The 24610-nt window shown below is 36.7% G+C and overlaps 4 protein-coding genes and 4 non-coding genes across 8 annotated transcripts; 3 read left to right on the top strand and 5 right to left on the bottom strand.

The window, feature by feature from the left end:
- Positions 1-805: 805 nt before the first annotated feature.
- LOC133857904 (chloroplast processing peptidase) lies at positions 806-3997 on the top strand. The gene is made up of 5 exons (XM_062293281.1): positions 806-1399; positions 2497-2634; positions 3260-3346; positions 3452-3519; positions 3617-3997. Exons 1-5 carry the CDS (start codon positions 884-886, stop codon positions 3747-3749), a joined length of 942 nt encoding a protein of 313 aa, XP_062149265.1. The 5' UTR covers positions 806-883; the 3' UTR covers positions 3750-3997.
- On the bottom strand, positions 3995-5953 carry LOC133857905 (uncharacterized). The gene is made up of 3 exons (XM_062293282.1): positions 4975-5953; positions 4607-4792; positions 3995-4533 (listed from the first exon to the last, which is right to left on the bottom strand). The coding sequence occupies exons 1-3, from the start codon at positions 5425-5427 to the stop codon at positions 4255-4257; spliced, it is 918 nt and encodes a 305-aa protein (XP_062149266.1). The 5' UTR covers positions 5428-5953; the 3' UTR covers positions 3995-4254.
- Positions 5954-7135: 1182 nt separating this feature from the next.
- LOC133858198 (small nucleolar RNA Z43) lies at positions 7136-7232 on the bottom strand. The gene has a single exon (XR_009898476.1). It is a non-coding gene; the product is annotated as a small nucleolar RNA Z43 (small nucleolar RNA).
- Positions 7233-7906: 674 nt separating this feature from the next.
- On the bottom strand, positions 7907-7999 carry LOC133858189 (small nucleolar RNA snR60/Z15/Z230/Z193/J17). The gene has a single exon (XR_009898467.1). It is a non-coding gene; the product is annotated as a small nucleolar RNA snR60/Z15/Z230/Z193/J17 (small nucleolar RNA).
- Positions 8000-8071: 72 nt separating this feature from the next.
- LOC133858204 (small nucleolar RNA U83) lies at positions 8072-8154 on the bottom strand. Its single transcript, XR_009898482.1, has one exon. It is a non-coding gene; the product is annotated as a small nucleolar RNA U83 (small nucleolar RNA).
- Positions 8155-8522: 368 nt separating this feature from the next.
- On the bottom strand, positions 8523-8621 carry LOC133858199 (small nucleolar RNA Z43). Its single transcript, XR_009898477.1, has one exon. It is a non-coding gene; the product is annotated as a small nucleolar RNA Z43 (small nucleolar RNA).
- Positions 8622-13163: 4542 nt separating this feature from the next.
- LOC133856588 (protein CONTINUOUS VASCULAR RING 1-like) lies at positions 13164-21423 on the top strand. The gene is made up of 7 exons (XM_062291649.1): positions 13164-13488; positions 14158-14210; positions 16064-16173; positions 16924-17091; positions 17179-17276; positions 20658-20784; positions 21112-21423. Exons 1-7 carry the CDS (start codon positions 13342-13344, stop codon positions 21207-21209), a joined length of 801 nt encoding a protein of 266 aa, XP_062147633.1. The 5' UTR covers positions 13164-13341; the 3' UTR covers positions 21210-21423.
- A 1166-nt stretch (positions 21424-22589) lies between these two features.
- Positions 22590-23671, top strand: LOC133856589 (uncharacterized). The gene is made up of 2 exons (XM_062291650.1): positions 22590-22947; positions 23062-23671. Exons 1-2 carry the CDS (start codon positions 22810-22812, stop codon positions 23203-23205), a joined length of 282 nt encoding a protein of 93 aa, XP_062147634.1. The 5' UTR covers positions 22590-22809; the 3' UTR covers positions 23206-23671.
- Positions 23672-24610: the final 939 nt, after the last annotated feature.

The following is a 24610-nucleotide window of genomic DNA, read 5'->3' as shown; positions in this document are numbered from 1 at the left end:
AGGAATCAAGCAACACCCTTAACTTGCCAATAAGCGCGTAGAACTACATGACGCCTAACAATTGTAGAATGCAAAGAATTTGCCAATTTGGTGCCACTACCTTGTCACAACCTAACACTAGAGAACGCACACCAAATGACACACCTGACCAAAGTCATACCTTATTAGTGAATGACACCTGGTAAGAGCCATAGAGGGGAAAGAAATACTCTGTATAAGTAAGGTAATGTAACATACCAGGTACACACATATATATACTTTCTCAATACCTACTACTCCGGTATTTTCCAATCCATCATTAAGAGAAAACCCCTTATTAACTTAAGAATTGAAGACATCTCCCATCGGCAATCCCAACAAGTCTAGGAGATTTTGAGATTAGCCATGCGACAACTATATCAATAGATGTTAACTTATATTTATATATCAATATAAATAGCTATAATTTTTTAAAAGTTTTGATGTATTTACCTATTCTGTTTGTCTCTAATTACATTAAAATAATTTACTTTAAATAAACGGTACAAAGTTATAGCCTTTTGAAGGTTAGAGAATTCACATCTCACTAAAAATAAAAATAAAAAATAAAAAAAACTAACACTTCATTCATTCGGCTAAAAACTCTTTTTTTTTTTTTTTTTTATTGCACAATCTCTCTCATCTTAAAAAATGAAGAAAAATGTTACGTCTGTATATTTCGCCTTGAAAACTGTTAAAATTGACCCTAAAGATTACTCTAAATAGTAAACGATGGCGATAACGAGACCACCATACAAAGCCTAACCTGAAGCAGAGGATCTCCACCCCGTCAATATAAATAAAGTGTAACTTCAATATCCCAAGCTCTCAGAAAGCTTGACCTGTATCTGCTTGACAAGAAGAGATGCTATCTCTTCATGTCCTCCCCCAATTCTGTTCCGTTCAAAACCCTAGTTTCACCTCAACCCAATTTCCCAACACCACCAAAAACCCTAATTTCCCAGCCCTCAAACCCACCACACACACCCATTTTACCTCTCTTTCAAAAAACCCAAATTTCCTAGGGGTTGAGCTTCAAAACCACAGAACCCACTTCCAAAAACTCTGTTGCTATGCTTTTAAGGACTCTGGAGAAGATACCAATGTTGTTCTGGAGTCTGATAGTGGAGGAGGAGGAGGGGGTGGAGGCGGTGGTGATGGTGGTGGTGAAGGTGGGGATGAGGGGCAGGTGGAGAAGAAGAGTGGGGGTTCTGGGCCGTTGCCAGAATGGGTGAATTTCACTTCTGACGATGCGAAGACGGTTTTTGCGGCGCTGGCGATATCGCTGGCGTTCCGGTCCTTCGTGGCTGAGCCGAGGTACATTCCTTCGTTGTCCATGTATCCTACATTTGATGTCGGAGATCGAATTGTCGCAGAAAAGGTAGGCTTTTGGTTGTATTGGTGAAAATGTGGTTATTTGATTTTGATTCTGTGTTTGTTGATGATATTTGGACTTTCACTAATAACAATACTCTTGGGTTTTGGAGTTGCAATGGTATGGATTACTTTAGTAGATAAGAAAAAACAGTCTTTAAAAATCTGCGAAAACTGGAAAGTAATAAACAGCCTGTGATAGGGGAGCGCACAATTGATTCTCTTTTATTTTTAAGTGGGTCGTTAGGTAGTTTCTTAAAATATGACATCAATGGGTGATGATGGATGGAATGTGGCAAGGGGATAGGAAGTATGGAGGTTTCATTTTGGGGGCATGCTTTTGGAAGGAGTAGCAGAGGATTGACTTGAGTGTAGAATTGTTTTATAGGGTTCCATAGTCAGTGACTGTAACTGATAAGTTTGTTTCTATTATTATGTTATAAGTAATTCTAAATACTCAACTCTCATCCCATTAGGCTGATGTCGCAGTGCCTATTAGCCCTTGGAATTTTTTCTTTTTTAAATAGAGGTTGATCTTAGGGTTGATGGGCCTTACCACATCAGCCCAATGGAATGAGAGTTGAGTATGTTAGCATTACTCTTGTGCTATATGTAAAGAATGCCAATTGCAAAACAAGCTTTGGTATTTTGTATTTATGAATCTCATTAGTATGAAGAACTTCCAACCTGTAAGCTGTTTGCCGAAATTCTTAATTAGATATGGATGGGGTTTAAATAGTGGTTAATCTTAGGGTTGATGACCACTATCACATCAGCCCAGTGGAATGAGAGTTGAGTATGTAGCATTACTCTTGTAATATATGTAAAGAATGCCAATTGCAAAACAAGCTTTGGTATTTTGTATTTATGAAGCTTATTAGTATGAAGAACTTCCAACCTGTATGCTGTTTGCCGAAATTCTTGATTAGATATGCATGGGGTTTAGTGAGACCACTGACAACTCTCTTAAAGATGAAAATTATAAGCTTCAATTTTTATTCCAAAACATTGTAACCAATATCTATTATAATTGTGACATGACTATTTGATGAGATATTTAGTTTTGAAGTACATCACATAACAAATATGTCTTGACATTTTCAGGTTTCATACTATTTCAGAAAGCCATGTGCAAACGATATAGTTATATTTAAAAGTCCACCAGTCCTTCAAGAAGTAGGATATACTGATGAAGATGTCTTTATCAAACGAGTGGTTGCCAAGGGAGGTGACACAGTGCAGGTGAGATCAATAGATAAGGACATTTCTGCCGAAAATTCTGTGGTATTTTTGCGGTATTTCATAATTTTTGAAACTGTCATTTACGTCACTCCATTTTGAGAGATTGTTGCGGTGTCTTGCAATTTGTTTTTGCTAGAAAGTAGAAAACTTTATGAAAAAAACACAGTAACTGCGGAGGAAATCTTCCATCTCATCTTAGGTTCACCAGATGCTTAAGATTACAAGTTACATTTATTCTTGAGCATATTTTCTGTATCATTTCCTTAAGTTCTTGTATATGTGTGTGTAGGTGTGCGCACACATTAAAAATTCTTACTGGTTGCTTTATTTTATGTATTTGTTTGTTGCAATTCTTGTTATAAATGGACACGTGTTAAGTTAAACCTTTCTTTTGTATGTCATCTTGTTATTATTGTGTGTGTGTGTGTGTGTCTACGTTTAATTGTAGTTTAGATATCTCTTTTGATAATGAATATTAGGGAACCCTTTTAGTCCTGCACAATAAAACTCGCCATCACAGCACCTTGTCAGATTTCAACTGTAAATTAGTCCGTATTTACCAAGCACTTCTGTCCTTTGATATCTTGATTGTTACAATCCATCTGTGGTAAATGTCTGCTTGCAGGTTCGTAATGGAAAGCTCGTAGTTAATGGGGTTGAGAGAAATGAAAATTTCATCCTTGAATCACCTTCATATGGAATGACGCCAATTGTAAGTGTATTCACTGCAATGTCTGCAGTTTTAAAAAAATTGATTTCATTTGGGCAAGAACTACTGATTTAAGAACTCTTATAGTAATGTGAGTTTACATTGCAGCGTGTACCAGAGAACTATGTGTTTGTGATGGGTGACAACCGCAATAATAGTTACGATTCACACATATGGTAATGCATGCAATCTCAACCAGTTCTCAGTTTTCTGGATTCTTTCCCTTCTCTTTCCTTGTTTCTTGCTCATTTTATTTGAATTGTGTTTTCATAGGGGTCCCCTGCCAGCCAAGAACATAATAGGAAGATCAGTACTTCGGTATTGGCCGCCAAACAGGATAGGTAGCACAGTTCTTGAGGCTGGCTGTGCTGTTGACACGCAGGAGAGCAGTCCAGTGACTCAATGAAATTCCAGTCCAAGGATCGCACGATTATAAAGGAAGGTCCATGATTGGATTATGACTTTTGTGATTATCCTTTTGTTCCCTCTTTTGAGATCTCCTTTCATTGTGCACTACCACATTCATTACCTTCCAATTTCCTTTTAACGCCTGTTGTATAAAAGGAAGCTTGATATTTGTATTATGATGGGCTTATTTTTTTTTTTCCCAAAGGCCCTAATTCTCAATCTTAGATGATGTAAATTTGCATCGAATCGATGTTTCTAACTTTATTAGATATATATTCCTAACTTCTCTCTCACATACACCCAAAAGAACAAGCATCTGGAGGATTAGGAGTATAAGCATTTGTCAAATTGGGATTTCAAGTAGATAATTGCTGTGCAAAGACCTCCAGAATCTTTTCAAGTCACAACTCTTCATGGGTGGCAGTGGTCTCTGTAGAATAAACTGTCTTCCAGCGGATGCCTGAAAACAGCTACATCATCGTTTCAAGAAAACCTTCTCTCGCTCAATCATATGTGCATGAATCTTCTTTCAATTTGATGGGTTTGTTCTTATGAGAGTCAATAACCAAAGAGCACGAGATATGCCGACGATGCTTTGACCTCACCAATTCTCCCACCACATTCCCTCGTGACCGGACTTCAATGGCTAGCATCACTGGAACTTCTCCTTTCTTTTCTGAGACATCTAAGCTCGCCCCAACCCCATATAGAGGAATCTTGTTTCCTTGGAGGTTCACAGACATTGTTCGGTAGCTCTTTCTTGGTTGATAGTATTTCTTCAACTGTAAAATACATATGCAATGTATCTGCTTAAACTAGGCACAAACAAGCTTTGGTGAATGCCAGAACTCTTACCTGACCAGTTGCTATTGGAAGCTGTGAATACATAAGATTGGCAGGCGTGGAGGTGACATGAATGCCGAAAAATGTAGCTGGGTTGTAAACACTCATCTTCACTGAAGAATTCATCGTCAGCATCTTGGTTGGGACTCCCGTCGAGTCCGATCCTTCTCCGATGTAAAAATTATGCACAGTCAAGCTCTGGAAGAAAGAATCTCCATGAGAGGTTAAGCAATAACACTAAAATTGATTCCGGATAAACAATATATTTATACCAATCAAAGATATTATTGATTTAACAACAAAAAACCCATTACCATCGCCTCGCTTATTCCAAAGCACAACATGCATATTGTGTATATGTAAAGCATTTTTCGCAATACCTTGATACTGACTCGAGCATTGTACGGCCGACTCGCACCCCAAAGAATCAAACAGAAGACGCTGAAAATTACAACGAACCCAAGCAGCGCAATCAGAAGCTGGCAACTCCTCGAAAGCCCTCTGCGATCACCATTGGGCTCGTCGTAGTTCCATTCCTCTTGAATCACGTCGCAATTGGGCCAGCCCGTGTCGTTCCGCTTCCGGTTGGGCTTCCGGCCGGAACCAGATCGGAAGGTGCCGGAGAAGCGGCTGGCGGAGGAGGCGCGTGAGTTGCAGCCGTAGGAGGGGTGCGAGGGGCTGTTGAAGGTCGGCGTGGCATGCGCCGAAGACGACTTGTCGCCATCGTCGTGGGAGTCACACAAGGGACTCTGCATGTAGTACACGGCGGGCTTCGGCGACCCATGCGACGATGTGTCTAGGCTCGTCACGTCGGAATCGGCGGTGTGCATCATTTTGGGTTTCGACGGATCAAACCACTGCAAGTGTTGGAATTTGTTTTTTTTTTTTGATGAATAAGTGTTGGAATTTGTTTGCGTGGGCGTGGCAGAGAAAGAAGAGAAAGGCAGTGGGAGTAGTTATGGCTCAGTGTTTCTGTCAGGGACGTGTTGTACTCCAACTTTCAGACGGCTGCCACTGTAAACACGAGTAGTGGAATGGTGGCAAAATGTCCTATTCCTTCGTTACTTTACAGACACCAAAATTTGAACACCAGCATTTCCCAAATTGAAATATTTATATCTATTGATTTCCTCAATGTTACGATTATTTATAGTTAATTAATTAAGGTAATCAATTATTCGCTTTAATGAGATAAACTTTTCCTCGTCCAGCAAAATGAAAAAATAAAGTCGAAAATTCGTTCCCTCCATCATCCTCATCTCCCCTAAGCATTTTTATTAGTCTTATCAACTTTTTTTTAGTTAAAATTGTTATAAATTATTTTCTTTTATTTTAACCGTAGACTTTTTTAAAGCACACCTAACCTCATCAAATTTTATTAGACAAAATCATTAAAATTTATTTTATTTTATTTTAGCCATCTACTTTTTAAAAAAATAATGATTCACTATCACTTAAATATACAATTTTTTACCACCTTACCTACGTGATAAGATAATCCCACACCTTAATTTATTTTTAAAAAATAAAAAAACTCAAAAAGTAGTGAAAACTACCTTACCTATGTGACAAAGTAATTAAAAAAATTATATTTTTAGATGTCATTGAATCATTCCTCCTTTTCAAAACACATATGCAACCTAATTGCAAAAATTTTCACATTTTTCAATAGAAAGTATATTTCTGGCATACATTTTTATGTGAAAATACTATATTTTAAGAACACATCACAGCTTAAAATTGCTCTAAAGGTCTGTTTAAATTTGAGATTATACTAAGTACAATTTTAAAGTTAGCAATTTGAAAACATAATTTTTAAAAACAAAAACATTAGCAAGGCCACAATTTATCACATTTAAAATCACATGCCTTTAAAATTGCAAATTTTCAAAAAAAATCCTTGTCACTACATAGAAGATTTTCTCCAAATTCGTTAGAAGACTAAGCACGTTCGCATCCATCCACAAGTACGCATGTTTTAAATTTCTAAGGATAACAGAAGATCATTCACATTGGCATTCTAATAAAACTAGTGAACCAATTACAGCAATTTGAATGACTATAGATGAAGGTGAACTACAGCTAGAAGTAGATCAAAATCAATACTAAACACACGGAAAACACCTAGAGGAAGATCCTTCACAATTCACACGTGAATTGTACATTTAGTTGCAAAATGCCCTCAAGCTTATTCCATCCCACACAAGATTATAACTACATTGACACTGCTTCATCGACTACCCAGTACCCACAAGGTGGTGAAAGGAAGGGGCACTGCAGAAGGGCCCTAGATTTCATCTCTCAAAGAGATTCCAAACATATGCCCAAGATAACCAGAGTAAGAAATGCCTACGAACGTATAAAACTGCAACAACTTGGCACAAAATTGAGGTTGATAATAAGAAAAAATACTGAAGCAAAAACCAAGTCATGTCCTTAAAAACATAGTTTCGAGCCACAATCTCCAATTAGTTTAAGAAATTCAAAAGAAACAAATAGACATAAAGGATGAAAATTTGTTGTTTGTTTACCAATGAAATAGGACTCAGAATATGGGTGGTGATATAACAGGATGGTCGGCAAGGCAAAAAAATGCCATTACGACGAACGAGACCTTTCACACAACTCATCACAGTCCCTTCAATTTCATCTACTATCTTAGAAATTCATGATAGCAATTTGAATTTGATTTTCTGAGCAAATATTAAAGGTCAACAAAATTACAAGATACGAGAGATTTGAGTTTTTCTTTCCAAAGCAATCTTCACCGTTTTTTAGGAAGAAAATCTTTAGTAATTTCACTAATGTGAGCCAAACTCAATGAAAACATATACACAATCATCTTCACTAAGTTTTCTCAACACTACGTAAAACAAGCAAAAAGGTAAAACAGCACCCAAATAAGCATGTACATATAATATATGAATCAACCATATCATAATCTATAAAAATAATTATTTGGAAAAAAAAAAAGAGTTGTCTAAGAGAAGAGGGATGAAGGAAGGATTTGGCCTCATAGAGAAGATTAGTTTGTCGACATCAAATTATTCAGACATATGCTTGTCTATTAAGTAGTTTATAATCATTGGCCAATCCACAGCATATCAAAAATAAAACTAAAAAAAGGGCAAGCAATTCAAATAATGGTTTCTTCATACATTATATATGATAACGGGTATAACATGAACACAATTACTTTCCAAAGCACACAGCAACGGTTTCAAAGACATTAGATAAAAAAGTTAATCAAATTTTGGTTGGAGACTTGCAAATAAAAAGTTTGGACTGGAGAAAGACCATAAAGAATGAATCATGGGTCATCAGATAGGAGCGAAAGACTTGCAAATATGATAATCACAGAGTATATCATCTGAACTATGCATTACTGATCATCACACGACCCATATGACTAAAAATATGTTAATTGACTTGAGTTTGAAAAAATAAAATATTTAATCACAACATAAACAAATTGAAGGCCTCAGAAGGAAGGCAGTAGTGTTGAATGTAATCACGAACTGTCATACATTGCGCAAACACCGTTTGTTTCATCATCGGCAGCAGTTGAATCTTACAACAATTAGATTGACTTGATTGCATATAAAGAACAAAAAAAAAAGTTAAACCAACCAAGAAATCAGCAAAGCTTTTACATATCTGCATTAATTCCCTTTTCCTCAATTTTCTCAGCAAACAATCAGCCTGTAAAGTTACTTAAAAATAGAAAACTTAAACAAACAAAGGCCTCAGAGAGAAGATTAGATTGATCAACATATATAGATTCAGACATATGCTTGTCTTAAAAATATGTATTCAATCATCGGCCGACCCAATATGCAAATCAAAATCATACCCACAAAAACCAAACAGATCCAAAGCTTTCAGGTACCAAAAATCTACCAAAAAAATGAATCTTATTGCTATTTAGGGGCTCAGAGTATGGGTGGTGATATATCAGGATGGTCGGCAAGGCCCAATGAGCCAATTACGACGAACGAGACCTTATCACAAAGAATCGTCACGGTCCCCTTAGCTCTCAACACACAGAAATTAAAGAACAAAAAGGATTAGGAAAAAACAGAGAAACAATTCAAATCTAGGATCTGAAAAAAGTGAAACAGAAGAAGCTAACACATTAGAAACTCAATAGAGACGCAAAAGCTGTAACTTAGGATTGAGCTGTTCTCGCTGCTACTTATAGAGGGGCGCCCAGAAAGGTCTAGGGTTTGCGTTGTTGCTAGGGTTTTGTTTCGGTTCTGCTATAATACGAGCGAGCCTTTGGGCTGACACACTAACATGCGCTACGAAACGGTGTGCTTTTGAGGGGCCTGGGCCGTAAGCAGTAAACCCAATCTTTTGTAAGATTTCCTACACAGTAGATAACTACACAATTTTTCAAGTGGCAATTGTATTATTGGTCTTTGAAGTTGACCTAAATTACAAATTATTTCATGTGGTACAAAGCATTATTGTAGGACCCTTGTGATAAACTAAAATTAAGAATCACTCCCTGAAGCTGTTTTCCGTCCACAAAGTTAACAGAAACCGTTTGGTTGCCAAGCCAGTCCAATAAAAACGTGACATGTGTCACTATTAATAAAAAAATATATTAATATATTAAAAATTAAAAACCTTAATTTTTTTTTTAAAAAAAGAAATTGGAAAATGAAAGGAATGGCCGTGCGTCACCCCCAAAGGTGGCCTGGGGTGGCACGTGGCCACCCCCATTGGCCTCGGCCACTGCTTTGCATTTCTCAAAATTTATTTTTTAAAAAAAAATATAATTTTTAAGTTATATTTATTTATATTTTTACTAAGAGTGACATGTGTCACAATCTTATTAGTGTTGACGTGGCACCTAACAAAATTTAACTTCATGGAATAATTTGTAAATTAGGTCAACCACAGGGATCTCTGAGTTAATTTTAATACAACAATGAGTAATTTGTAATTTTGTAATTTATGCCAACTATAAGGACCAATAGTGCAATTTTTTTCATTTTTTAATTAGTATATTAACATGTGAGACCATTCAGAGCATTCGTAGTAGTCTTATCAAATTTTAGAATAGCCAAAAATAGTAAAAAATCAATTTTCTTTATTTTCACTTTTCACTTTTTGAAAGCACCCCCAACAGCCCTTACCATTTTAGCTATCCACTATCACTATTTCATTTAAATAATCTTTTTCAAAATGGATGTTGTGTGTCATGCATGATAGAGAAATTTAAAACAAAAAAAAAAAAAAAAAAAAGAGAAGAGAGAGAAATTTTTTTAATAGTATTTAATTGATTTGATGAGTGTTAGTAGGCATTGTTCACTCACAAAAACTTTTTTGTTATAATAGTGAGGCTGCTCGGGTATATTTTTGTGTGTTTTCACCAAATTGCCGCACTATAAAGCTATTTTGGTGAGGCTGCTACGAATGTTTTTATTAGCTTAACCAAATTTTACTAGTCAAAATAGTAAAAAAATATTATTATTATTATTTTTTTCTTTTAGCCATCCACTTTTTTAAAGCACCCCAGCAGCCTCACCATTTCAGCTATCCACTACCACTATTTCATTTAAATAATATTTTTCAAAATGGAGGTTGTGTATAATGCATGAGAGATAAATAAATAAAAAGAAAAAAAAAAAGAAAAAAAAAGAGAGAGACAAAGAGAGAAAATTTTAAATAGTTTTTTATTATTTTGGTGAATGAACAGTGCTTATTGTTGTTGGTGAGTACTGTTCACTCATCAAATTTTTTTCACCAAAATTGACGAGGCTACTAAGGGACTCATTTTAGACCAATTTTAGTCAACTTTTTATTAAATTTGTTTCAAGTTCTCTAAACCATCAACACAAAATTTTAAAAAATAAAATTTTTTAGTTTTCACAATTTTTAATATAGTAAATAATAGTAAAATATAATACAAAAAAATTACACACTCAATCGAGGCCTTAGGTTTGACTTTCGGTGAGGGATTTCTAACCAAATGTTGGTTTAGTGGGGTGGGTTGGAAAAAAATGGGAGATTTGGGACCAATGATCACTCTAAACAAATATAGAGCAGTCATCTCTACTTTGGCAGCACAATCCTTCTTTTTTTTTTTTTTTTTTGGAAGGGATTTTGATCATCATCAGTTGATTTCAACTCAAGAAGAGTTGGTCCGTTATAAGTGAATGGCAAAATTGTCAAATAAATTGTGAAAATACAATTTTATCCTTCCCTTATAAAGGATTGACTCCTATTTCAACCGGAGATGATCCGTTTTCTTTTTTTAAAAGAAGTATTGAGAGTGGATAATGCTTAGTGGCTTAGTGGATAATCCTATGTCACATGTCTAATTGTAAGGGTATAACTGGGCGGGTAAGTGCTTAGTGGCTTGGTTATAACTGATTGGGCTTTGAAAGAGTGGCCTAACAGATTTGGGTAGTTAGTTAGATAGTTGGGCCTTTTCTGTGGGTATAAATAGCTTTAATTCTCAAGTAGATTCATTCAGAACCTTTTGGTGTGATGCTTAGCTTAGTCCAACGGAAAATGCTTTATTTTTTAAATTTTTATCTTTAAAAGTGGTTATTATATGATGTGTCATTCTCTCATTTTTTTTAAGTTATAGATCACATAAGATTGTGACACATAATTTAGAACCAAATTATGAAAAAGAAAAATTAAAATGTATAGCACTTCTCTAATTCAATTTAACTTGTATAAAGAGATTGATCATCTCGAATTTGATCCTATCTTTTGTAATCCATTACAGTTTAATACAATTTCATCCATTGAGTTTCCATGGTTTATTCTTGCAAATTACAGAAATAGCCCTAAACACTCACAGGTGTTACAAGTGAGTACTCATTTAGCTAATATAGGACCCTTTTTTTTTTTTTTTTTTTTTTTTTTTTTTTTTTTTTTTGAGCTAATTGAGCAATTACCAGCAATAAAAGGACATTGGCCTCTTGAATAGCATTATTAAAGATATAGGATTTTTTTTTTTTTTTTTGGTTAAATACGTTTTTAGTATATGAGTTTTGAAAACTTTATTTTTTGGTATCTGAATTTTAATTCGTATCACAGATGGTATCTCCGTTTTGAGAAAAGACTAAATTAGTACCTCAGTCAAGTTTTACGTCCAAAAACTAACAGATCGCTACGTCACTGTTACTTAGCATCACTAAGAACACGACACTTATCCCTTACGACACGTCAGCACTCATATAATTGTCAAATCACCCACATCTTTAAAAATTAATTAAAAATAATAAATTTTTTTTTTAAAAAAAAAAGAAAGAAGAAGGTGAATGAGCCACCTCGTTTGGCCACTATGGGGGTGCTTGGGCACCTCAATTTTAGAGGGTTTAAGAAATTCAAGCCCCAAGGGCCACATGGATGGTTCAGCTACCCCTAGGCTGGGCAGCCTGGGGGTGGCCAAAACCCATAATTTTTATTTTATTTTATTTTATTTTTTTCTTTCTGCCTCTGAGTTGGCCAAGAGCCATCCCTCTTCTTCTTCTTCTTCTTCTTCTTCTTCTTTTTTTTTTTTTTTTTTTCAATCATTTATTATTTATTTTTAAAGATGTGGGTGATTTGGCAATTATATGGGTGTTGACATGTTGCAAGAGACAAGTGTCGTGTTCCTAGTGGTGCTAAGTGGCAGTGATGTGGCGGACCGTTAGTTTTTGGATGAAAAATTTGACTGAGGTACTAATTTGGTCTTTTTCCAAAATATAGGTGTCATTTATGATACAAATTGAAACTCAGGTACCAAAAAATAAAATTTTCAAAATAAAAAATAAAAATAAAATTAATATGACCAAGCTAATACATACACAATCAAATATGGACATGATTGCTTCTAATGAAAAAATAAGTTGACTTTTACTGTAATTTTGCAATCTTGGCAATCCATTTCTTAACAACAGATCTCCATTGAAAAATTTACAGAATGTGAGCCAAAATCCATGAAATAAAAGAGAGAAACCATGGTAATAACTTTGGATATAATATGGGTGACATAAATAAAGGGAATGCCAATAAAAGCACATGGCTCCATATACTATCATACAAAATATGGGAGTCATTGTGGTGGTAAAAGTAGTAACATTTTTGGTGGACAGCTGTAGACTGTAACAACAAGCAATAATTTTAGTAATAAGTAGAAATATCTTAAAACTTACCAAAAAGTAAAAAAATCTTAAAACCTATACAAAACAAAAAAGTCAACTATTATGCAAGAGATAAGAGACATGAAGTAAGTCCCACGTTAAACTCATACGATGAAACTCACCATGTGAAATCTATCCATGTTTCTTGAATCCTGCACAACGGTTGTGCAGGAATCATGCCCCAATACAAAAATACCATATTACCATTTGTAAATCTGGCGACAGATCATCAAGCACTCCTGACAGCACACTACAAATAACCATTGTGATTAGTTGCTTAATCCGCCGCTTAAATTGGTGCCACGAGACGAATTTTCTCGAAGTCCTCACATGCTTACCCAAATCAACATTATTTTTGTATTCTTTATTATTTGATTCTTTATTTATTTATTAATCCCACGACCCAACCCCACATAATTTCAAGCTTTTGAAACAAAGAAAATAAAACAAAAAGAAAAGCAACAAGATTAGGAGGAGATTTCTGAGACTTGTTGCTCATCTGGAACCTCTTTTTCTCTCTTCTCCGCTCGTTGACTGGAACGGTTACGGTGGGCGTGGAGCGTTTTGAATTATCGACACGGCGTCGCTTTCCGTGTTATGATGGGCGACGAAAAATCGGCGATCGTGATGGCCAGCAGAGAGAGAGATCGCGAGCTTCTCATCCCGGTGGCCGACTCGGCGGGCGACGAAGCGTCCTCCAAGCCCTCCTCGTCTTCATCGTCTTCTCACCACGCCGGCCGAGAGGTGATCTCTCGTTTTCTTCCGCTGCTCCAGGGTTTTTTAATCTTTGATTGTGATTGTGCTGTGTTTGCTTCCCTAGAAAGTCACGGAAAATTTGGAGTTCCTGTTCGGATTGTGCTTTATTTGTATTGCTTTTCAGTTTGCGTGGAGGTTCTCTAATTTACTTTCGGTCTCCGTCGACCTGTATTTCCGATTATTTTGGATTAGAGCTTCTTTTATTGCCGATTTCAGTAGTAGTCTTAATGCTTTAAATGGCTCATGAATAAAATGAGTTCAACTTAGACTTAGTTGCTTAAATTGTCAGCTAGTTTTGATTGAATCGGATGGCCATTGTTCTAATAATAATCATTTCTGAGGTTTGTGCTGAATCAGGCTGTATCTCTGGGTAGAACGAGTTTTTTTAGCAACTGAAATGGTTGAATTTGGGTGTGTGTGGAAATTCAATGGACATTGAACAACTTTATGTGATTTGCTTGGCATTAGAACATCTGTCTGAGGACAGTAAGGTTCATTTTGTATTCACAAATGGGTTCCACAAATTGACTTATCCTAACTGTAGTAGTTTCTCCAACATCTTTTTTTGTCTTACTGCTTTGAATGGCTGCATTTTTTTGTTCCTATATAGCATTAGCATTCGTCTGACAATTTTTGTATAATTTATTCACTTTGTAGACCTTTTACAAAGTTGTTAGGAGCTGGGCTTCAAAAAAGTTCATGACTGGATGGTGCGCAAATCTTTCTTCTTTTTCTCCTTCTAAATTTCATATCAAACACATGGACAACACACTCATTGCATATGCTTAGCATACACTCATAGGTTCCTAAGGCACACATATTCAATACTTGATGTTATGGAATTCTTTTCTTCTTCCTGTTGGTTTATCAGGACAATATTTTATAAATGACGGAATCTTTTGGTATAAATTCAAATATTAACTGTTGTGGAGTAATTGTTCATGATATAATCATAGTCTTATCTTGAAATTGTTTGCCATGGCATTTTAATTGTTCCTTTTTCAAACATCAAATGTTATAGACTGTGTTCTGGGAATTAGTTTCAAATGGTTCGGTGGTTCCTCTGGAATTTAACAATCTTGGCCATTAAATGATTGTTTAAGGTTCGGGCTGAAAGAAATTAACTGGAACTAAGGGGAAAACAACTTGCCACCTTCTCTCAGTTTGGGACTTCAGTTATTTTTTACTGTACAGTTGCACTTATCATCTATATCGATCATAAATCGTCTGTAACCTTGCTATTTTTCCCTTTGAGGGGTTATCTTGGAATCTTTATGTTGGAAGAATCCTTGATGATATGGATATGGAGATAGTAGATCTCATGCAGGACAACTGCTTGGATATCTTTCTTGATGAGAGGGTTTTGGACCATAACTCCTTGGGTATTTTGTTGCAAATTATTAACCTTATTCTTGTCTAACTCCATGGACGGGAATAAGAGAAAGGATTCAATCCCACAATAGGGAAACCCACACTGTTACCTTGGTGAGAAAAGTGCTATGTAGCCATGGAGGTTACTCGTAGGAGTACTAAAGGCCGAAGACTAAGGCCTTTGCTTTGCTAAGTACACTATACCATAAAGGGGATTTCTCTTCGACATGTCTTTGCTCGTGATCGCTTAGAGCCCCTCTTCCATCAATTGGTACTCCCAAGGCGTCGACCACACGCCCTAGCGTAGCCTTTCCCGCAGGAACATCCACATTAGAGCCAATGCGCTTGACAAGATCTCCTTCTTTAATGGCGGTATCACTACCAAAGACAACAATTCCTACATTCTCATTCTTAAGATTCAAGGCTATTCCTTTTACACCGCAGGAAAATTCAACCATTTCCCGAGCTTGAATCTCTTTTAATCCATAAACACGTGCAATCCCCTCTCCAACTGAGACCACTTGACCAATCTTATCAACTTGAAAATTCGTGTAAAAGTTGGTAACTTTTGATTTTTCTATAGAGTCATTAGTTCTGAAGCTTTGGGAGAGAATTCCATGATTCAAAAAAAATTGATAGAGTCAAGGGAGAACTCCTAAATGTGTTCCAGCCAAGAAATTCTTCTTCCAACGTGTTTGATTATGTTAATAAATTGGTAAATTTAGAGAGATTCTTGGTTTTTGGAAGTTCTCTTAGAAGTTTGAAGCATTTTAAATTTGGTATATTGGAAGATTGAATGCTTTGAATATAACCTAGAGTTCGTAGTTCAGTTTTTCTGAAAGATACTGTTTATAATTTGATAGAGATACCCTTCAGTGAGATACTGTTTTTTTAGTAAATTTTGCACTTATCAAAAAAAAAAAGTTGTTTCTTTATTAAATAAGACTGCCTTCCTACTAGATGAACTTAGAATTATAGTAGCTTCAGTTTCTGATACTAGATTTTAGAGCATGGAATTGTACTTGGCAAACTATATGTTGTGTGGTGTTCTTCATTTCATAAATTCTTTAATTATATGGTATCCAACCATTATAAAGCTGTACTTTTGTGGCTGTGGCTTACTTTTAAGATGTGTGCTTATTGTGCATTCTGCTATTAGATTATTAGATGCTTACTTGTAGCTGTTTTGCAGTGTCATCCTATTTCCAATAGCAATTACTTTCTACATAACATGGTGGTTTATTCACTTTGTGGATGGCTTTTTCTCTCCTATCTATGCTCAACTTGGAATTGATATATTTGGTAAGCATATTTACTGAGAAATCATTTTTTTCTTCCATTTTTTTGCGCGTTGGTAAATGTGTATGAGATGTATTAATCAATCACCACTGGGAATTGGTTTTATGAGGCAGCTTGTGTTGTCTGGCTTATACAGAGTGAAGACTACTATGAGAAAATATCATCAAAAAGAAAAGACACTCTGAGAAAATTATTTTTCCTTTATAATCGTGCGAGATTCTAGTTACTTAGGTTGTCAATTGCTCTTAGATGCTTTTGTTGATTGAGCACATGCAGAAACTCTATTTTATAAATAATTTTGTAAATGTCACACATTTATATTGTGACTGTTTACATTCTTCTTTGAAAGTGAGTTCAAAATGCATGAAATTAATTTAAACGCTATTTCATCAACATTTCTCACACTGATTCTCTTTTTTATGAGATATTTATTGCTAAATTTGTTGTGGATTCTGTGGGGTAAAAGAAAAGGAGAGCAAACAGACTGTTTGTCCTGTGAAAGTATCCTGCTCTCGTTGGTCATATCTTTTGTTGTGTTTAGATTAAGGGGTTAGGAAGCTTAACTAAGTACAACATGTACCTTTGAGGGGTTTTTAAATTGTTCATTTCATGAGGTGGCTGTCTAGCTTCACACATTAAGCAGTTTTCTCATGGATCTGAAAATACGCTTCTGTAACTATTACTGTGTTTATCAAAATGAATGAAACTTCTTCATCTTATTGAAGTTTTCATTTGCTTATACTTCTTGGACAGGTCTTGGATTTGTAACTTCTATAACATTCATCTTCTTGGTGGGGGTGTTCATGTCGTCATGGTTGGGTGCATCTGTCCTTGGGCTTGGTGAGTGGTTTATCAAACGGATGCCATTTGTTCGTCATATCTACAATGCCTCCAAGCAAATTAGCGCTGCCATCTCACCAGGTGTGGCTTGTGCTCATTTTCTTACCCATGTGTTAATGTAATAAGTTTTGATTGGATAATTATATACCAATATGTTTATTATTACAGATCAAAACACACAAGCCTTTAAGGAAGTAGCCATAATCAGGCATCCACGTATTGGTGAATATGCTTTTGGCTTCATCACTTCATCTGTCATCCTCCAGGTTTGAAAATAATCTATGCTGTGAGATTATCAATTTTTCATTGAACATTATCTATAGTGTTGTGAAACTACTGTCTCCCCACATTTGCCTCAATCCTTCGTAAATTTGTGGGCATGCATACTAATTATTTAAATTTATTTTATTTACTTTTAGGAGTCCAGGTTATTTTTGTGATTTTATCTTTTTAGACCTAAATTGTACTATTGGTGCATCAAATTTTTTTGGGTTGTAATGTATTTGTAGGAATTTATTTAGAGGTTCCATTAGTTATTTCATTTAGGTTTTGTAGTTAAAGCCCATAAGTTCAAGTCTCATCAGGAGTTCAATTCTTATTAAGAATCCAAGTCATAAAAAAATGTCTAGTTAACTTTGGTCCTCTCTCCATCTCTCTGTGTGAGAGAATAAGCGCCCCCTCTAGTTTGCCCTAGCGGTGGCCCGTGTAGGCACGTCCCGCTAGGTCTCAACCTGGTTTTCCTTTCTTGTGGAGCACTGAGTTTAGGCGTGCCTTAAGATGGAAAGGAGGTTCTTAGTGGAGGCAAAATCCTTTGTGCTCTCAATTTTGGATGGGGCATCGGTACTGCAGGTGAAAGAAAAAAGGGAAGGGTTCTTCGGTGAGATCCCCCTGAGCAACCAGTGTACCGATTGGCTATCTTCGACGATGGAGGCTCTTTTTGGTTTCCCTGGAGGTAAAGAGTTTGTCAAATCTTTCAGGGAGGGGTTGAAGGTTCTGATCGTGCGTGGAGGGTGGGGCAGGCACAAATTTGCCGGTAAGCTAAGGAAGGCAAAAGACTACTTTTTTTTGCTACGGTAGGGAGCGGGGGTGGGTCTTTGTTTTTGGCGGAGAAGGAGGGTGGGAAGGAGGAGATGGAGCCCTCGTTTACAGAGGTGGTGAGGTTGGGATCATGCCCTGATGCGACGGTGATGCCCATTGTGGGTGGTTTTCCATCGTCGTTTGTAGAGGTGGTGCGGTCGGTGCCATTATGTCAGTCCAGGCTGCTGGCTTCGTTGGCGGAGCCGCGTGCTTTTGATATCCTTCCGGCAGTGAGGTCTGAAGAATGTGAGGTGAGATCGGCAGTGGATTGCTCTGTTTTGGAGATACCTTTGCTTGGTCCGATGGTTAAGGCGAAGTTTCTGCGTTTGTTGGGTAAGAAGGTGCTCGATGTTGGCCTCTCTGCTTGAGGCTCGGCAGGCTTTGCAAGGATGACAAATTCGAGTTTGAATTTGGGTACGTGGAGGAAGATATTCGCCAGGTTCAACTTAGTTGTGGACCGGGTTGTGGGAAAGTTTTTGGATCGGTTTGGTGGGTTCGGTCTAGGCCATAAGGTTAAAGGGTTTTGTTTAGGCCGGTTCATGTCTAAACTCAGTTTCAAAGAGACGTTGGAAATCTCTGAATTTAAGGGTCCGGGTTCAGACCTTGATGCGGGTCTCGTCTCAACGAAGTGTCTGACGGTTTCTCTTCGGCTGGAGACGACTTCGGTGGCTGTTTCTTGGGTGGTTCTAGGTCTGTCAGAAGTCCGCCAGAATGAGTCTTCTCAGGTGAGGTATGCTTTCGCCGGTAGGAGTGATTCTGCTGCTCCAAGGTTTGTCTTTCCTCCCTTGCCGACTTCCTCTCTTGATCCTTTGATTGCTGCTGATGGGTTCTTTGCTACGGCAAAGGGGATGCTGTCTTTAGCGTCTCTGGAAGGTTCCCTCAGGTCTGAGGGGCCATCTTCGGGAACAGTTAGTAATGGCGTTGGGTCTGTTGAGCTCCGGTATCAGCCCCAAGGAAAAGTCTAAGTTTTTTTCAGTCAAGGAAGCATCGGCAATGCTTCCAGATTTGAACCTTGCAAGAGGGGTAAATCGGGATGAAGGGCTTTGTTAAGCCTTCTTCTTTGATGAAGGGCTTCCTTCGACGGGGGTTTCTTAACTCGAGTTCGGCGGGGAAAGCTTCAACCACTCATACCTTGCTTTTAGAGACGGTTGTGTCTTCATCGACTCCGGCCACTCCTTTTGTTGAAAAGGGTGATGATTCCAGGGTGATCGAGGATTCGTCCTTGGCGATTATGAATGCCTTTGAAGAGGACTTTCTTTGGGGGGGAGATTTTGATTTTCGTGATACAAGCGCATCCTCTAGTAGGGTGTGCTTCTTGAGGGTTCGGGTTTGAGGGCTTGTGGTTTTGAGGGTTTCTTTATTTTTTTGGGCTGCTTCTTTTTCGCTTTCTAGTTAGGTGCTTTCTTTTATATACTTCTGGTGTACTTAGGGGCACTTCACGTTTTTAATTAGACCAGTTTATTACTTATTAAAAAAAAAAATATTACATTGACTCTGGGGATTGTGCTTAGGGTGTGACACTCTGCAGAAGTGAATTCAATAGACCAAATCAATTTGGGTTGTGTTGATTTGGATAGAGGCGTTTTTCAGTCTGGTTCTTCACCTCAATATGACTTGTGCAGGGGCGGAACTAGAATATTAGGAGGGGGGGGGGACAAAATTAAAAATTTTGGAGGTAAAAATTAATTTTGGGGGGTCCATTCATAAAAATACATAAAATTTAGTATAAATTTTCAATTTTTTTGTGGCATTGCTACAATTTTGTGAGGCCTGGGACCCCCCAAAGGCGGGGGTGGTTCTGCCCTGCTTGTGTGCTAAAACTATTTCTTGGCATAGTATTTATTTGTTTGCATAAACTAGATGTTGCAAAAGCTACATTAATGTATAGTATTGTTGTTTCTTATCATGCTTTACTCTAACAAACCACAATTGCCTGCTGCTCGTACCCAGCTGAATCTCCGATCTTGATTCTGTTACTCTCCAACTTTGTTTAGGACAATTGCCTATTGCCTGCAGACTAATGGTTGACTCTTGTTTCTCCTTCAAAAAGGCCACGTGAGTGTGTCTGTGTGCCACTGGTACCCTGGAGGTTTCCTTTAATGTGTACCTTCTCTGGTTTAAGAAAAACAACTCTCTCAGACTGAGAAACTTCACACATGCAATATCAGTCATTTGTTTTAGTTTTACAGTCTTTGCCCCAGTTATGAACTGATCTGAACTGTCTGTTTTATGTCTCTAGAACTATATTTTGTATGTTATATTATATTGAACATAGCTTTTAGAGCTGGGGACATTGGATATGTCAATGATTCAAGTGTATCGCTAGGGAAAAATCGTCATTAGTCCATGGTCGCTTAAGTGTATCCCTAGGGGAAAATTGTCATTAGTCTATGGTCGCTTAAGTGTATCTCTAGGGAAAAATCATCATTGATCCATGGTCGCTTATGTCAATGAAGCTTGTCTTCCACGAGTTGAAAGCTGTGAAAGAATAGAATATTGAATAACTGACTAACTGATCTGTGCTTATCAGAAATTCAAACAGAATTTATAATTTTTTTTAATTAATGCAGAACTATTCTGGAGAGGAGGAGCTATGCTGTGTCTATGTTCCGACAAACCATCTTTACATTGGTGATATATTTTTGGTCAATACCAAGGATGTTATTAGACCAAATTTATCAGTCCGTGAAGGAATTGGTAAGGAATTCATTTCTTTAGTTGTTATTTTATGTTTTAAATGTGGACAGAGAAAGTGAATTGCTGTCGGCCCGGTATCACCTTATGGCCTGTGTTGTGACTAGACCCAGTCTGGAACTTTCTCCTAATTTCACCCTAAAGTCCTTGCTGTCCATGCAGCATAGGACAAGAAAGGATTTGAAAATGAAGATACCTTTACTCTACAGGGGGGGTTTCCCATTAATGATAGATAGGGGTCCTGTAATGAGTTTAAAAAGAAAATTTTATTTCATTACTCTTGCTATTAATATAGGTAGATGTGATATCCCCTTTGTTCTTTAATTGCAGAAATCGTTGTGTCTGGCGGCATGTCGATGCCTCAGATCCTGTCAACACTGGATTCACGTGTTATGCCAGGTGATAGAATTAGACCCGACAGAAGCTGAGATTGAAGAGTTTAGATGTAGTGAAGTTGTTTGTTTATTCCTTTGGTACAAATTCAGTTGGGGTAATCACAGAATCAATCTGTTGAAAAGGCAGGATTAGATTGTCAATCTGTGGTCAATGCAGTTTCAGATTTCGACGGCTTATGTAACATTGGTTGCCATGTGGAATATAGAATTTAGTGTTTGCTTGGAAATATAGTTTGGTTTATGATAATTCAGGCTGATAGGCTGTTTGTCTTTTTCAATTTCTTTTCCCCCCCTGTTAAACTTGCTTAAATTTCCCTTCACTTTGTGTACCCTAATTTCCATTGGGGGATATTCACTAAACTTCCTTGGACATTAATCCGATTTTGTAGATAAAAGGAAGCCAGTAGTATGTATTCAATGTTCACTAAATGGTGTGATTATGCACCTGCTAAATTCTTATATATATTTGGAAGTGTATACTTTTGAGATGCTGGTAAGCAACCCAAGTAAAAGAACTTTGGAAGTCGAAAGAGAATCAGGCACCATGTTTTCCCCGTACAAGAACCAGCTATGGTAATCTAAATCTCACCTCCTTCATCATGTCATCAGTACTGCTGTTCCTGCTGCGGTGGGTGTCAGTATGCCACTGCCAGTTCAATCTTCACCCTTGCTGTTCCCAGGAGCTGTGTTTATCTAATTGGAATGGCTTGTCCCAGGATTTATGCATCAAAAAGTCATTTGATCTGCAGCTATCCTTTTCTTTTTGGGTAGCTTCCCAAGTACCCATATCAGCTTTTGTAGCTCTATTGCCTGGCAAGATCGATACTAAAGGTTCTTTTTTTTTTTTTTTTTTTTTTTCTCATGAAAAATTTAAAATATTGAAAAAACTACAGGATCCTGTGCAGCCCAACCCAAGTTTGGCTCGCGTGAAAGAGGCATGATGTGTCCAATGTGAATGTGTATAGTCGGTGTTGTGCAACAACGGCAAACAGAATCTAACACAGCTGCCAAATCCAAAGTCTACAAGACGGCAATGAGAATGTTACACAGCAGACCGATTCAAAGATTTTCAAATTTTGAAATCACTATTTTTTAAGAATCGCACATCTTGAAATTGCAGAACCAAACGGACCTTTGAAGTTACAATTTGTTATAAAATTCAAGTGATTACGGAAAGTGTAAAAAAAAAAAAAAAAATGTAATTACGGGAAGTATCCTGCTTATAAATTCTTTTGAAAAAAATAGAGGTTGGGATGTGTATTTAAAAATGCAAATTTTAGAAGTTATGATTTGTTATAAAATTAAAATCTCAAAAATCTCTTTATTCCAGTGGTCTATTTTCTATAATTATCCATAACAGCGTACAATTTTGTTTTATTTGTTCACCTTCCCAGCTCTGGAAGGTAATTTATGATGGGCGGAAAAGAGGCGGATGCAGACAAAAATAAGTGACCAAAAAAGTTGGTCTACGTGCCTTCCTCAAAGTTCTCCTCGGCTTATAAATCAGACCCTTTGGGCCATCACTGTGGAGGAGATAGGGAAGCTTCTGGTCGGCCATAGATACTTGTATTTAGATACCTTTCATATCATATTCAGAGAATCATTTCTGGGGTTCTGAAAAAAGAGTGAAAAGATGTTGGAAGGAAAAGCTACTATTAAGGAAACAGACATGCCGGAGAAGATGCAGATTCAGGCCATGGCTTGTGCTTCTCAGGCTCTTGATCTCTATGATGTTGTTGATTGCATCTCGATTGCTGCCCATATCAAGAAGGTGTTGATTATTTTATTTTCCTTTTTTTTTTTTTTTTTTTTTTGAGAAAAGCTAAATTTTGCGACTTTTGTATGCACTTACATATAATGTTCTTCACGGGTTCTGTGCTTTCAGGAGTTTGATAAGATTCATGGGTGTGGATGGCAATGTGTGGTTGGTTCAAATTTTGGCTGTTTCTTCACTCATACACCAGGGACTTTCATGTATTTTGCTCTGGAGACCCTCAATTTCCTTATCTTCAAGGGAGCCTCTTCTTAAATTCATATATATATATATATATATAGAGGGAGGGAGGGAGAGAGAGAGAGAGAGAGAGAGAGAGAGAATCCTAGGGCTAGGGGCAATAAATGATATTATGGTAGTGGATTAATCTTCTTTTACATAATTAGATTAAGTATGATGCTACTTTGTATAGACGGTAGACTAGTAGTGAAACAGTCACTATCGATCTTCTGGATGAATGCAGCTGTGCCCCAAATATGCCTCTCTGTAGTTTTATTAGAATTAAGAGCTAAATTATCTGCTCTCTGTTTAATTGCCATTGTTTTGGGTTAACTATCACTTTTCTGTAGTCAAAGTTCATGTTCATGGTGATAACCATCGCGCGTCACCATGTGCTGTAGGAATCTTGTCACTTTCGCTAGGCCAGCTTCTTCTTAATGCCTGCGAACTTGGATGTAATATTAGAATATTAATTAAATTATTAAATTATTATTTATTATTATTTTTTTTTTATCAACTTAAATTTTGATACAAAAGATTCTGAATTGGAATATTATCTGTGTCATTAAATATTCCACAAAAAGTGGTGAGATTCAACGTATATATTATTGAACGTTGAATAGGTGGCACTACCCAGAAGTCATTGCACCAAGTCATACGGAAGAAGACACAGTTAGCTTCCGTGACCTTTTATAACATAATCTTTATCACGGCATATGGAGGTCAAATGGACGATTCAGAGGACTTAATTGGGGCTAAAAGGATTTATTTATTTATTATTTTTCAGTAAAATAAACAGATTAAATTTGTTTTTCTCAATGACCGTCAGAGTCATGAGCAAAGAAGACGGAATGATTTTTCTAAACAAAATCTTAAGTCCAATACGTCATTGGGAAAACTGTTTTCCACGTGAAAACCCTAATAAGAGTAGTTTATATTTATTACATTTCTTTGTCACTTTATATAAACTTATTGGGTTGATAAATAAATGAAGCAAAATTATTAATATTCGGCTCTTGAATTGATTTGAGAGGTATTTCTGTTATTTGAACTACCCTTATTTATCTGTTACGTGTTTGAATAATTAAGCACGTAATAGTTTTTCAATATCTAAAGAGTTGTTTGGATGCAAAGTATGGTATGTAGTTGCAGTATATCTTGCAAGATATCACCTTTTTTTTTTGAAAAAAAAAATAAAAAATTGAAGTAATTAAAAAAAATTGACAGAAGGAGAATGGATGCAGTTATTTGATATTGGCGTGGACCTGAGAGAGTCCATGATTTGATAAAAGATGAAACCTCAGGACCCTTGAAGCATTTTTCTCTCACTTTTACCGGAAATATATTGTTTTCAGAGACTAGATTATTCCTGGAACTTGAAGAAAAACTGAATCCAAATACATTTGTACTTACCAAGAACAGAATGAACAAATTGATCTGC

Source organism: Alnus glutinosa, chromosome 14, assembly GCF_958979055.1.
Source record: "Alnus glutinosa chromosome 14, dhAlnGlut1.1, whole genome shotgun sequence".
In the NCBI taxonomy this organism is placed as follows: Eukaryota; Viridiplantae; Streptophyta; class Magnoliopsida; order Fagales; family Betulaceae; genus Alnus; species Alnus glutinosa.
Note: the sequence above shows the minus strand (reverse complement) of the source record. Positions and strands in the feature narration are given on the sequence as shown.